Source organism: Cynocephalus volans, chromosome 13 (genome assembly GCF_027409185.1).
Source record: "Cynocephalus volans isolate mCynVol1 chromosome 13, mCynVol1.pri, whole genome shotgun sequence".
In the NCBI taxonomy this organism is placed as follows: domain Eukaryota; kingdom Metazoa; phylum Chordata; class Mammalia; order Dermoptera; family Cynocephalidae; genus Cynocephalus; species Cynocephalus volans.
Genome location: NC_084472.1, coordinates 5,089,831 through 5,103,896, shown reverse-complemented (window position 1 = coordinate 5,103,896; position 14,066 = coordinate 5,089,831). Strand labels below are relative to the sequence as shown.

Sequence of the window (14,066 nt, the reverse complement as noted above, 5' to 3'; positions counted from 1 at the left end):
CACTACATGTAACACATTCTGCCAGGGTCAGGAATATAATGGCAAACCAGATACATGTTGTCCCTCCCCTAATGGAGTGTCATAGGAGAAAAAAAAGCATATAAAGAAAAAGACGATTGTCCACTCACTCGTATCTGTAAATAGCTGAATGGTGGAATTGAACTCCTTACATCAGCCACTTTTGTTGCCATTCATCAAGTCCTAAAACATAGTGCTGGTCTCACAGTTTAATGTTTGAGAATGAGTACACTCCAGGAATATATCTTATTTTTATGTAGTACAGAGAAGTTAGGTATATTTGGATTTGTTAATAAAAATGAAAGAAGCTGTAGTATGAGGAAACATATCTGTAAAAATTATGAAATGGTACCCATCTATAAAATGCTGATATAAAACAGTTCAAAATTTCTTAGTTCCTAGGCAAGAAAATGTTCACCGGAAATTAAGGTTACTAAAAGTTAAAAAAATTCTAATATTAAAACTGGAAATAATAACTCCTTATGCAAGGAAAGTAAGACATGTTAGAAGGTATGAAAGATCTGTTTTTGTTAAGGGTAGTTTTGAGATTTAAAGGTTGTTTCAGAATGAATGAAGGAAAAAGGAATGATAGATAAAAATGAATGGATGAATATGTTGTAGGTTTATGGAAGATTCATCATATAAAAGAAATTTTGTGTGTGATTAGATTGGCTAAAATTAGAAGAGAATTATTTCTAAGTTTTCCTAACAACTGAGCATAAATATCAAAAGTATAACTATGCAAAATTATAATTTGGTTTCCTGTATTAAAACAAAGAGGTTTTCTTGGAGAACTGATACACTCTTACCAAAATGTTTTAAACCTTTGATATTTCTGACAAACTTCCCAAAATCAAATTCTAAAATTAAGTCTTTTTGACCTAGAATTGACTTTGGGATTTTTCAATTGGGCCCCTGAAGAGCCTCAAAGGATGCATTCCTCATCTTCTAGAGATGTTAAATTAGGCTTGTTTGACGTGCTGAACTGCATGAGAAACACTGTCAAATAAAGTGATGTTAAATCTTTCTGAGTTACATTTTTATGGATGTGTCTCAGAAATGGTATGAAATTCATAGAAATCTAATACTCCTCGTGTAACACCATAAAATTTTTCAATACCCTTGACCATTTTCAGCCTTAACCTGAATAATGAAAATGCTGAGAGTTTAGCTCTTTTAAGAGGTTCCAAAGGAACTTTCGGCTTAATCCACAACAGGCACTGGATGAATCCACTTAGCAAATCTGATAAAGTTTCAAATTGGCTCAAACAAGTCCTTTCCTAATATCAGGCAGATGATATACCTTTGATTGAGGTCAATGCTTTTACTTGGGAACTTGTGGCCAGTTGTCCCATTTGTGCTGGCTGGCAGAGGCTTTTAGCCTTGTGGGAGTTTTTGTGGTTTGTTAGACGTTTTCCTATTGATTAGGAGTTTTCTTACTGATGAGCATTAGTAGTAGCAGCAGCAGCAGCATGTGATTCTTTAATTCTAAACCTTGTAATGATTGTCCCCCTTCTGGAACTCCAGTTGTTATAAGTTCAAGAATTATGGGTCCCCCAACTATATTTATCTGCAACAGTAGATCTTCTATATAAAAGATACTTTAGAATTAACAAATGGTCGAACTGAAGTTCCTTTGGTATATCAAAACTAGGGCTGTCAGCAGTATTGCTTACTTAGTCATAATTCTAGTTATGGTCTTAAAATGTTGTATGCAGTAGAGATAACCAAGTTTCTTTGTCAACTGTTGGTTATAATGCTTTAAATATGGCCATTCTATGTGTCTTTGTCATTCACAGTTATTATTTTGATTTTCCTCTGAAAGCATCTGCAATCAGCTATAGTCCAAAAAGTGTTTCGTCCTTAAAAAGGTTCATGGAAAGAACTTTGACAAGTATGGGTTTTTGATAACTTTAAGATTATACCATTGGATTGGGTGGGAATTCCCAGAACTCTAACTGATTGGTTCATAAAACTAAACCAACATCAAGTAGAATAATACCAAGGAACTGCTTTGGCAGATTTTTATGCTATGTCAGCCATAAATCCCATGCTGAGATTGCTGAGATGTGCAATGTGAATGAACTCCTTAAAATTGATCCAAGTCTACTCCTGCCTGCTGATTTATTTAATAAGCAGTGTAATGCACCTAATTTTGAAAAGCAAAATTGATATCTGAAATGATGTAAACTCAACGTTAAGCACAGACTCACAGAAGGCCCAGATGGCCACCTGGTCTTCCCTGAATCCTTGAGATTCTGTTGTTGGGAGCCTTGCACTCAGCATGAAACAGACTAAACGACCCAAAATCTGAGCAAATATCAGTGGGGTGACTATTCTGAAATTGCTAAATTGCTTTTATGGCCAATGTTTGGTTTGTCAAGATCATAATCCTCGGATGATAACTAAAACTTCAGGTGACAAATTTCTGCTACCCGATGGACCATTTGAACATTTATAAGGTATTTCATCCAACTGCCACCTTTGTGGGATATAAATAAGTTCTAATAACCTATGCTCTGTGATTGTATATAGCTTTCTATGTAGGAAGGTCAATGTTAAAACCGTAGTTAAATGTTTTTGAAAAATGTGTTTTCATTCTGAGATATCTCCATAGAGATCTCCAGCAACAGGCAGTCCATTTTACTGGGCAAATTATAAAACAGTTAAACAGGGTATTATGAACATAATGGCATGGTCATAGTCCCTATTGTCATCTTCAGTCTTTTGGAAAAGTTGAAAGGATAAATAGCATTTGAAACTGGCACGGTGAGTTAACTGGATTGCCTTGGCCAAGGGTACTATCACCAGCTTTAATGGATGAAACAGTGGAAGGCCTATGCCCTTAGTAATGGAATCTCATGTGTCTCTTGCTTTCTTAAATTCTGATATGACTAAATACTGCATGGCTTTAATACAGTAAAATACACCTTGTGCCAAGGTGTATTTTTACCATATGAAGGAAGATTTTGTGATCCACTAACTAATGACAAACAAACTTTTCATGATCTAGTATACCTGGAGATTAGGTCTTTTAGAAAATGCACTGGAAAAGAATTGCCCTTGAACCCTATTGGAAAGGACCATACCAGATTCTTTTTACCACCCACACTGCAGTAAAGCTCTAGGGTCTTGAACTTTGGGTCCACATTTTACAACTTAAAAGGGCCCCCAGACTCTTGAAACTGTACACCTATTGGAGACTTTAAGGTAAAAGTTGACCAGGGAAGTTTTTTTCTCCCAGAAGTAGATGACGTCTTAGGTATAGACAGCTTTTCCCCTAAGATATTGGGACAAGAATCCTCATCATAATCAGACTTTTGCCCCTCTTAATTTTGCCTTGCTTATGCCTAGTTTTTTGTTTGTTTGACAGGATAATGTTGTAACTGGACATATGAACCTATTAGTTCTCACTCCGTGTTTTAATTTAACCCCATTATGAGGTGCTAGATTACTTACTAACTGAACATGGAGGAGTCTGTGCAGTGTAATACTTTTATGTTGCACATAGATAAATACAGTGCATATTGTAGAGACTAAGGTACAAAAAACCAACCAAACAGGCTGTCTGGTTCGTGAGGACCTTGGCTGCTACAGGGCATACTCCAAATTCTTGGCATTATTCTCCTAATAGTCATAATAGTAGTTTCCCTGCTGTATTCTCTCAAGAGGTCTTAAATGTCCATGTGAAGCCACCTGCTGAGTGCTAAATAGTCTCTACTTGGCTGAAATGCTAAGAATTCAAAGGAATATGTGATTAAGAGGAGACCACAATCTATGAATGACATATTGAGACCGGTAATCCAGGATGATGGTGGCTGAGAGTAGCACTCATGCCCTGTGTTTTGGTTACACTTTCATGCAGGTGAGAATCTCACCAAATGGGGAGAACTGTTAAATAAAATTTATGGGAGGCCATTGATTTGGACTAGGCTCCTATGATAAGCATAACAGATCAAACTAATAAGGAGTTCTCTGAGCCTTCTGTTTGAAGGGCTGATTCATGAATTGTTTTTGTTTTGTTCACTTTGTTTTGTTTGGGTTTGCTGGTGGGTTTTTTTTTCCTCTCTCAAATAAACTCAGTTAAGATTTAAACTTGTCTGAGAGCAATATCATCCTTTCCTCCATAAGAAAAAAGTTTAAGCTTTATCTTTTGGATTTTAAAGTACATTATCTCAGTAACAGCTTCCTACCTATGTATTCTAGAATGTACACGCCATAAGAGTACCTTATTCACTGTATCCTGACTGCTTAGAAGATGCCTTCTATGTAGTGGTACTCAAGAAATATTTGCTGAATAAATAAATGAATTTTATTACCATCTTTACAGTCAAATTATTTGTTAAGAAAATTAGCTTAAGTTTCTTAAAAACTAAAGGACTTATCTAATAGATAAAACAACCCTAAACTCCAGGTACATCTATATGACGTCAAACAGCTTGATATTTCTACTCTAGTTATATACATATTAATAAAGAAAGGTGACTAAGAACTGTCCTTAAATGAGAAGAACCAACTGCAGAACAGTATTATAATGTAATCCTATTTATATTAAAAAACAAACTACAATGTAAGATATATATTTGGGTTTATGCCTAGAAAATCCCTGGAAGTATAGATAAGAAACAGTTGATAGTGACTGCCTATTAAAGGAGGTCACTGGAGATGAGGGAAGACTTGTACCTTTTATCTAATTGTATTAATTCTTTAATTTATTCTAAGAAAAACAAAAGTTCATGGTATTATAAAATCAGTTTAAAAAAATAAAAGCCTTTCTACACAACTATTAAATCTGACTTAAAATCAACACTTTACAGAAACATTTAAAGTTTTAAAACTGTAAAATATCTTTAATTTTGGCCACAGTCTTTCTCAAGTTGGAGGTGGAAAAGGTGGGAGTAACCAAAACATACTCTATTTTAAAAAGCATAAAGCCTTAAAATGTTTTTAACAGTGAAAGACATTGGTTTGCTTTGATTGAACTTACAATACTTAGAAACTAAGAATTTAACTGTGTTGTCCCAGTTTTTTAAAAAAGAGTCAACATAGGAAAAGTTCACTGGAAAAATTGCATCTTTTTCAATGCATTTCAACATGGTCTATTAGAGTCTTATATAAAGATGCCTTGAATTCAGAGGCCCCCCTCTGCAATTTTTTCTCCAGACAAAAGTGATATACTTAGGTATCAGTCAGTGAGAACCATCCAAATCAAAAATTTTTAAATGTATTTTTAGCTGCCAGAATGCATAGCTAAGTTCAATGCTCAATAGTAATAATTATCTTAGTCCAACTTTCTGGATTTTATCTACCTTTTTAGATCTTTTTAATAAATTAACAGGTGTTTGGTTTGTTTCCTTTTTATTTTTGTCCTGTGGGACAAAAATTATCTTCAATTATTTTTGGAGTGCACAGTACAAACATGCACATACATGTGGCACAAAACCTTAATTAGAGTGTGAAATGAAATACGAAATAAACTTAGCACAATGTAGATATTTTTCCTGTTAAAAGAATTTAGTTAGTAGATCTTAAGCAATAAAATATAAATTACACACTTGCTTATAAAACTAGTAATGGGATAAAGATTATCAGTTTATCAGCAGGATGCTAGAGAACTGAAAAGGAAACCATAAGCCTGGAAGCAGGTTGACAAGAACTGGGATTAAAAAATCTTCAGGGCTCTGACTGGCATCTCACTTCGGAGAGCATGATGCTGATAACACCAAAGTTGAGGGTTCAGATCCCCGTACTGGCCAGCCGCCAAAACCAAAACAAAAACATACAAAAATCTTCAGTAAGATAGAAGGACATGGTTCTGCAATAAACTTCTCAAGCTGATTAACCCATTTCTAAATTGCTTGTTTTATTTAGCGAATGTCCACTAAATGCAAGAGCCCCAGCTCTTGTATTGCTTCTAATCTGTGGAAGATATAAATGATAAACAAGTTGCCACACACTTAATTGTAAAATTACAAACTGATGTTACAAGAATTTCTGATTAAATCCAAGAAAAGGTTAAAAGTAGTTAAAAATAATTAAGACAAGGCTAGAGTTGCCTGAGGAAAACTAAGAATACACATTAACTCAATGATGGTAGGTATCACCTGGACTGTTGTCTCTTGCTGTCATCTGCATAAGAAGTGCCATCTGCTTTCGCTCAGAGAGTGGATAACCAAAAAGAATGCTAACTGGTGTGGATTTCTTATTTCCAGCTTCCTTTTTTGTTTTCTTCTTTTCTGGACCTTCTTTCTCTGTAATTATTAATAAATATGTAAGAATTTGAAACACATATAAGTACTCAAAAGCAAAACATAAGATGTTTTTGATACACACTATTACATGTATATGAAAAATGTGTGTAATACATAAAACTAGTAAGAGCCAGACAAAAGAGCACTGGACTTACATAGGCAATTTTCTTCCTGAATGCTCTGGAAAAATATACTTCTAATTATACTATTTTCAGAAAATAACATTTGGAAACTTATTCCTAGCAAAATTTGTAATTTAATGACTTATTCTATTAAAATTTAACTATTTCAATAACATCTCAAATATTCCTTAGTGTTACATCTTTGAAACTTCTCTTTCATTCACTGTAATTTTATTCTTAATTACTTACTGCTTAATTACTGCCAAGTCTATATAGCAATGCTCCTTCAAATTACTTCCCTAATTCCAGCAATGATTTCTACAATCTTCTAAGGAGCTAACTATTTAACACAATTCTCATCACACGAATAATTATTGAAAAGAAGCTCCAAATCATTTTATTCATCACAGGATAGTTGAATGTACAAATGATATAAATCAAACCTAAAAATAGGCAAATTAAAGATTCTCTGTGGCTGTGGGTGAACAGAGATACTGCAAAGATCCAAAAACTTCCAAGGACCTTTACAAGGAGATCTGACCCATCATAAAGTCAGTTCTCGGATTCAACTGTTTAGGAAATCCTTTGGCAATACGCTCAGCATTTTGCACTAAGTGTCAGGGAATTCAGACTGAACCGTATTCCACAGGTAAGACATACAGATGTTTGTCTTTTCTTTAGAACTTTTCTGGGGAGTTAATGCAGGTGCACTGTGCAAGCTAATGCAAAAATCTGGCTAATACCTGTCTAGGCATCTATTTCTTGGGAAACTCTATATGAATATCGGGGATATCATGATCCAGGTTTGAGGGTACCTGCAGATAGGAGCTGCAAAAGTAAGTGAGAAATAATAAATTTTAAAAACAGCAAAAATGAGTGGGAGGATAGGCTTAGTAGTCAATACAACGTTTTTTTTTTTGTTTTGTTTTTTTCCCCCAGGCAGATAAGACCAATAGCTAGAATACTCTAAGAGGTAAACTTTTATTAACCTAGCAAATTTGGAGAAATGAATTAAAATCTGATATTAGTGGGCACAAGAAATTAAAAGTAATAATTCTTCCAGTGTACCACTTAATTAGGATAAATTGGCTTCTAATGGCCTAGAAAAATTAGAGATCCTAATATTTAAACTCTGTAGCCCACAAATCATTCAAAATTCAATAGCTCCTAAAACGTCCATTTTGTTGAATATTGATTTTACATAACAAAAACAAAAATTTCAAAACTTATTTAAATCAATTTTTATTAATATTTCTAATATAATCTTTCATTTTCACATTTCTCATACCATTAATGATCCAATTTAGTACAAATCCAATCTCAGCACAGTATTTAACCTAACTTATTACTAAATTTAAGCCCTAAACAGGTCTTTGAAGAAGCCTGTTTTTTTCTGAAACATATATTCTTTCCCTTAATAATAATCTGTACATTTTGGCTTTCTAGTATTTAATGAGGAACCACAATTGTTGTTGTGTTGTTGCGTTAATGGGTTTCCATTTGAAAATTTTTAAATATACTGGATGTATTTCTCTCCTAAAATTAAAATATTTAGCATTGTGAAAATTTTATAGAAAGTAGAAAAGATGTGTCAAGGAAAAGAAATAAAATCTAGTAATTGGAGGAAATAAAAAATACTTAGTATCAATAATTAAAATATTTTCTAAAATTTTGGGGAAAATTTTGCCTTTTATTTTCTATTTGCAAAGCAATTGACTTTTTTTGTTTTAACTGCATTTTAATACTATCTTTTAAAAAGAATACATCAAGTGATGAAGTGATACATCCCCAGCATACAGAAAAAAGACACCTATAAATTCATTATTAGAATTCCATGCTACCAAATAATCAAAGATATAATTATTACATTTTGGAAAAAAAAAATAAACAAATTGGATATACCCCAAATATTTAAACAAAAATTCAAACTAGATGCTAGCATCTGATACGAACTCTATTTTTTCAATTGAGTTAACCATGGTCATTTGTTGGAGTTCATGTTTTGTATGAGATACAAAAAGAGATAAGTGAACAATTGTTGTTGTAAGGTAGCTAGGTTAGATATAACTATACCATTCTTCAAAATTATAAGTGTTAGACTAATATTTCCCAAAGTATGCATTTTCAAGTTTAAAGTCATCAACAAGATTTTGATTATCTGAGATCTATTCTGTGAAGAATTTCTTCCCTATGACCCGTCATAAGTAAAAAATGATGAAATATTATATATTTGAAAAAGAGTTAGATACTTCTCAAGTTTCAGTAGCTGAAAAATGTAATTATTTGTCCTAATAATGGGCCAGAACTTAGAAGTTTAAACATAGGTATACTGACAAATGTGCTCAGCACAGTCCACTACTACAGACCTGAAAACCCACTCAACCGACCTACAGATTTTTTTTTTTTTTTTTTTTTTTGACCGGTAAGGGGATCGCGACCCCTCGGCACGGTGTTGTCCACACCACGCTCAGCCAGTGAGCGCACCGGCCATCCCTATACAGGATCCGAACCCACGGCCTCGGCGCTACCAGTGTCGCACTCTCCCGAGTGAGCCACGGGGCTGGCCCCAACCTACAGATTTTTAAGGAAAAATCCAAGAGATTCACTGAAGGCAATTCAAAGCAAATATAGAAATGAACTTTTCAACAACCCAACATTGGATCTTCAGAAATACAGAGATGTCCCAAATCTTATAATCTTGAAAATTAATGCTTTCTTTTCAAGTCTTGTCAGAATAAACAGAAAGCTCAACATTGTCACATCCCAATTAAGTGTAGAATATATTAAGGAGAAGAGACAAAATTGTGCTTCTTGGGAAACTTGGTTCATAAAACTATCAATGTCTCAAAAATTAAGAGACATCTTCCCACAAAGCAGTCAATGTATAAGGAATGAAACAATGGAGTTACATTTCAAATATAGTCAAACATAATTAAATCGATCATGTTTGCAATGTGCATACTTCAATTTTGAGAAAATTTTTCACCATTACTCTCTAGTTCTCTAACAGATGAATGTCTGTATTTTTTGATTTCCAGCAATGATGCATAGATCACAGATGGCTTCATCACATACAGTTTTTTTAGGTGTACCTTGGTGCTTAGGAGTTACCTTTTAGAAAAATATGCCTAATTCCACAGTAACTGATTTTGAATACCTGCCTCTCCCTCCATTTTGGTTTATCAGCTCAACTGACAACTTTCAGGATAATTTTAAGGATTATTATTTTGTTTTAGCCCCATCTCTATCCAACCTCACAGATTTATTAATCAGAAAAAGGAGGTTCATTTCAGTTTTTATTGCTAAATGTCATATGCTACAAGCCGGACACTTACATATTTCCATTTTTAAAAGTTCAAAGGTAAGAATGTCAGCCCATTAAAAAAAAAAAAGAACAAAGGACAATTAAAACACTAATTAGTTGTCACATACTAAAGAAAACATTTACTTTTTATTTTAAAATGATAGTATTTACATATTCTCTTGTATTCTTCTATCTGGAGCAATCATGAATCAGAAACATAATAACTGGTGCCACAGCCAAATAGAGAGGTTCCAACATGGTTTATGGTAATGGCATTTTTCCATGTAACCTGGTATTTTAATCCACTTACAGTTAAATTCAACTTGGGCATCAAAGCCAAAAAAGACTAAAAACTGCAATAGAAAAAAATGTTAAATGGTGTGGTTTTAAAAAACATCACATGACTGAAGGGTAAGATGGCACCATCTATCAAAATCAGTACACTTGGTGTCTCTTGTAAAGGGTATATAACAAAACAGAAAGGACCCCAGGAATCTTCCCATAGGTTTGTTGCACTGCACAATGCCAGGAGATGATTTTCACATAGTTTTCTGGTGTCCCCATGTTGTGCTGTACAAAATCTGAGTGGAGGTACACAAGCAGTCCTGCTTACAATGTTCGCACATAGTATGTGCTGGATATGATGCACTGGATTATCTTAGAACAAAAATTGGAAAATCTGGTGTTGCTCATGTAGCTCATTTATTCAACCAAAGATATCTATACACTGGTTTGAAAATAAGTTACTTAAAGTACAATAATTGTCAATGTGACAGAAACCACTGGCTAAACAAGAGCACCTGATAATCTAATTACCTGAGTATGTCCTGTAAGAAGATATAAGTCTCTCCCCCCAATTTTCACTTGTATGTCCTGGATCTGAATCTACAGAATGAGAAGAGACAGGAGAAAAGAAAAAAGCACACGAAGGGAAATACAGAATTCAACAAACCAACATTTTTCAAAAGACCACCAGTTGTCAATGATCTATTGTTTTTCCAAAAGATTATTTTTAAGGAAAAGCCAAAAGCACATTTAAAACATAGGTTTGGCCCACACCTAAGATTTCAGTTTCTTCAACTGTAATATCTTAAAGTTGAGAAACTTAACCATGCAGTTTCAATAATAGATAGCATTGATGCAGCTTATTAAAACATACCATCTCTTTTGATGCTTTATATATTTTTTCAATCTCTGAATAATGGTAAAAGAGGCAGTACTGTATCACCAGATTTCTGTTTAGAATTTGTCTGCAGAAAACTTGAACCACACCCCTTTTTACTGTATGAGTGCCAAAACTACTCCAAAGATAACAAAACACTTTGAATTTCAGTATCATCCTAGACACTGACCATTTATTAATTATATACATTTCATATGGTATGAATTAGTAAACTAATCACTACTGAAGACCTCTTAGAAGAAAGCAGCCTAAATCAAAACAAAGTTTATCAGTTAAGAATATGAAATTCTGCCTAACAATTCATGACAGAGAATAAGCATACAGAGAGTTGACTCTGGCAACATGTCCAGAGCATATATTTCTGCTTATAAACAATATGCCATTACAACTCACAATAATATTAATCTTATATTTATAAGCTTGATTTATTGACATATACTTTTCTTGCCATGATCATTACAGAAAATATTTGTGATTTCAGTTAGGGGTAAGTAACCAAGTGTTGAAAAAAAACCAACATAGAGAACAAGTAACCCTTACACATACCATTTAAAAATTTTAAAGATAAGCCTGAAAGTCTAGTGATTAGAAAGTTTACTTAATTGAAAGCAGAATAATTAAGTAACATTTAGACCAATTCTAAAGCAAGCAGGTAAATGGATTGAATGACAAGACTTTCAATGAACATGTATATTTCAAAACTGAATATGTTAAGTTAGCAACCATAAGAATTCCATGAAAAATATTTGACATTTCATTTAATCTTAAATGGCCTCCACAGATTGCAAAGAAAATGCAGCAACCAATAAATTATGTCAATTGGATTAAATGTATTATTGAAGGTAGATTATATTAACAGATTAAAAGCACGGTAGATAAACTGAACTTTCAATGACATTCATTAATATAAGGAAATCATAAAACAGTTTATCCAAATCTTTCTGTGCAAGTAACCATATACTCTGACTCCACACACCCTTTCGCTTTTACTCAAAAAAGTACGTTTATATTTTGGGCATCTGAATATGCATTCTATAAAGATTTAATTCAGGAAATGTAAAGTTAAATCTTCCATATCTTGTCCGTTTACTTAACTACTTTTTCCTTCTATGCTGTACTGAGACTAGGCTGTATGAGACTACTGCTATTTATGAAACTGACATAAAACACGTGCTAAGCAGAGCAAGGCAAGACAACAATACTCCCTTGCAACTATAACAGCCTAATCAATAAGATGCAGACAGAAGTTCCTAGGGAGGTTGTTTCATCAATAAAAAGGCCAAGTCTCACCGGAAGAAAAACACTTTTGTCCTTGGTCTTTCCCATCCTACTTCCTGCCCAGGAAGAAGCAGCAATTAAATCTTGTGACTATAAGGCAAAATGCTTAAAGACAAAGCCCACGTATAAGCTGAGGGCGGCAGAGCAGAAAGATGAAAAGAAATCAGTCCCTGATGGCATTATTTAGCTGCTGTAACAACTCTGGACTACCTATGGCTGGCCTTCTTATTGCATTAAATTTAAAAATCCCTATCTATTTAAGCCAGTGTTAGGCAGTTTTCTGTTATGTTTAATTAATGTATCACAAACTGAATTTACATGTTATGTCACTTAAAGGTCATAATTCTCTGAAGCTGATATTATTAGATGCACTTTTACAGATGAGGAAATTGGGACTTGTAAAGAAGTCAAATAATTTGGCCAGGGCTTACAGGGAGCTGTGCTGGGACTCAACACTGGTCAGACTCCAAAACCTTTGCTAATAAACACTATGCTATGATTTACCTCTATTATAACTGTAATAACTTATCCTGTTAGGATTCTAGACCAGGAGAGACTGAAAGTTAAGAGCTAAAACTAAGTGATAAAGCAAGCTGATTTAGTATGTGTAAGAAATGTATTCTAGATGTGAAGTAGTTGCTTTTATGCTTCCACAGGTTCAATAGGTCTTTGTATATATTGGTTTCTTAATATTTCACAGGACAAAATTTATGCAAATTCTGATAGGATAAGACAATATAGAATGAATACTGGAATGCTAAAAGCAGATATGCTGGTGATTTGCTGAAATAAAATAATTCACAATGAATAGTATACTATGATGAAGCTAAAAGGACCCACTGGCATAACTTCAAATTATGTTGTAATTCTTCCCAAATTTTATCTGGTCAAGCACTTACTTTTCTAGAAACTATTACCTTTAAAAGAAACAGTTAAGTATTAAACAATTGATAATTTAGAAAGTTTAAGACATACTAGGTATCTCAAAAGGAAAACTAAGAATCCCTCATTCAGTTGATGGCACTACTGCTGATTTGGGGGACCAGTGAGTTTCCTTGGGCAATGATATGAATATCTTTTTTAAAAAAGTAATGACTTTGGGCTGACCCTGTGGCTCACTCGGGAGAGTGCGGCGCTGGGAGCGCCGAGGCCGCGGGTTCGGATCCTATATAGGGGTGGCCGGTGTGCTCACTGGCTGAGCGCGGTGCGGGCGACGCTGCGCCAAGGGTTGCGATCCCCTTACTGGTCACAAAAACAAAAACAAACAAACAAACAAAAAGTAATGACTTTACTTTTTAAAGTAATATATATATTCTTTAAAAAATTCAAGCCACACAAAAAGTACAAAGAATAATGTAACAAATATCTCATCTGGTAGGCATCATTCGAAGCATCCCTCTAAATATGTGAGGGTACTTCAGAATGTTCATGGAAAAATAGAATCGAAAGATAATACAAATCTTTCCACGAACATTTTGATGTATCCTCATATACAAAGACAGCAGAGAAAGAAATTTATGTAACAAATTATATATGCTATTTTAAATAAAAAGCTTAATTTTATTTTAATCCAACATAAAAAGAAAGGAAACTAAATTGCTGCTTCTCTATAAAAGATATCATATACAAAAATATAAACTAATATATATAAAGGAATTTTAAATAAAAATCATTAAAAAGTTTAAATCATTTTTTAAAACTATGTATTTCAGTTCAGACAATATCAGTTAATCCCTTGCTAAGAGAGATGATGAGCTGAATAGCATTATTAACACTTTCTCCTTATTTCCCATCCTCTTCTTTTATTTTACTAAGCCAGAGTTTATAACATTTACATTTTGTTCTGGACCCAAAATACAACAAACAGGTTTGGGCTTAGTTTCTACAGTGAAACAGTCATTTATATTTAA

At 33.7% G+C, this 14,066-nt stretch overlaps 1 protein-coding gene across 6 annotated transcripts in view; it reads right to left on the bottom strand.

The window, feature by feature from the left end:
• ANKRD12 (ankyrin repeat domain 12) overlaps positions 1-14,066 on the bottom strand; it is a 134,254-nt gene that overhangs the window by 66,334 nt on the left and 53,854 nt on the right. For 3 of the 6 annotated variants that reach the window (XM_063076866.1, XM_063076870.1, XM_063076872.1), the window contains 2 exons: positions 10,512-10,580; positions 6,123-6,269 (listed from right to left, as the gene is read on the bottom strand). In XM_063076866.1, the coding sequence (XP_062932936.1) occupies positions 6,123-6,269; positions 10,512-10,580 (216 nt within the window). Of the gene's footprint in view, positions 1-6,122; positions 6,270-7,134; positions 7,222-10,511; positions 10,581-14,066 lie in introns of those variants that run through there. The other 3 variants (XM_063076867.1, XM_063076871.1, XM_063076868.1) reach the window with 3 other exon arrangements.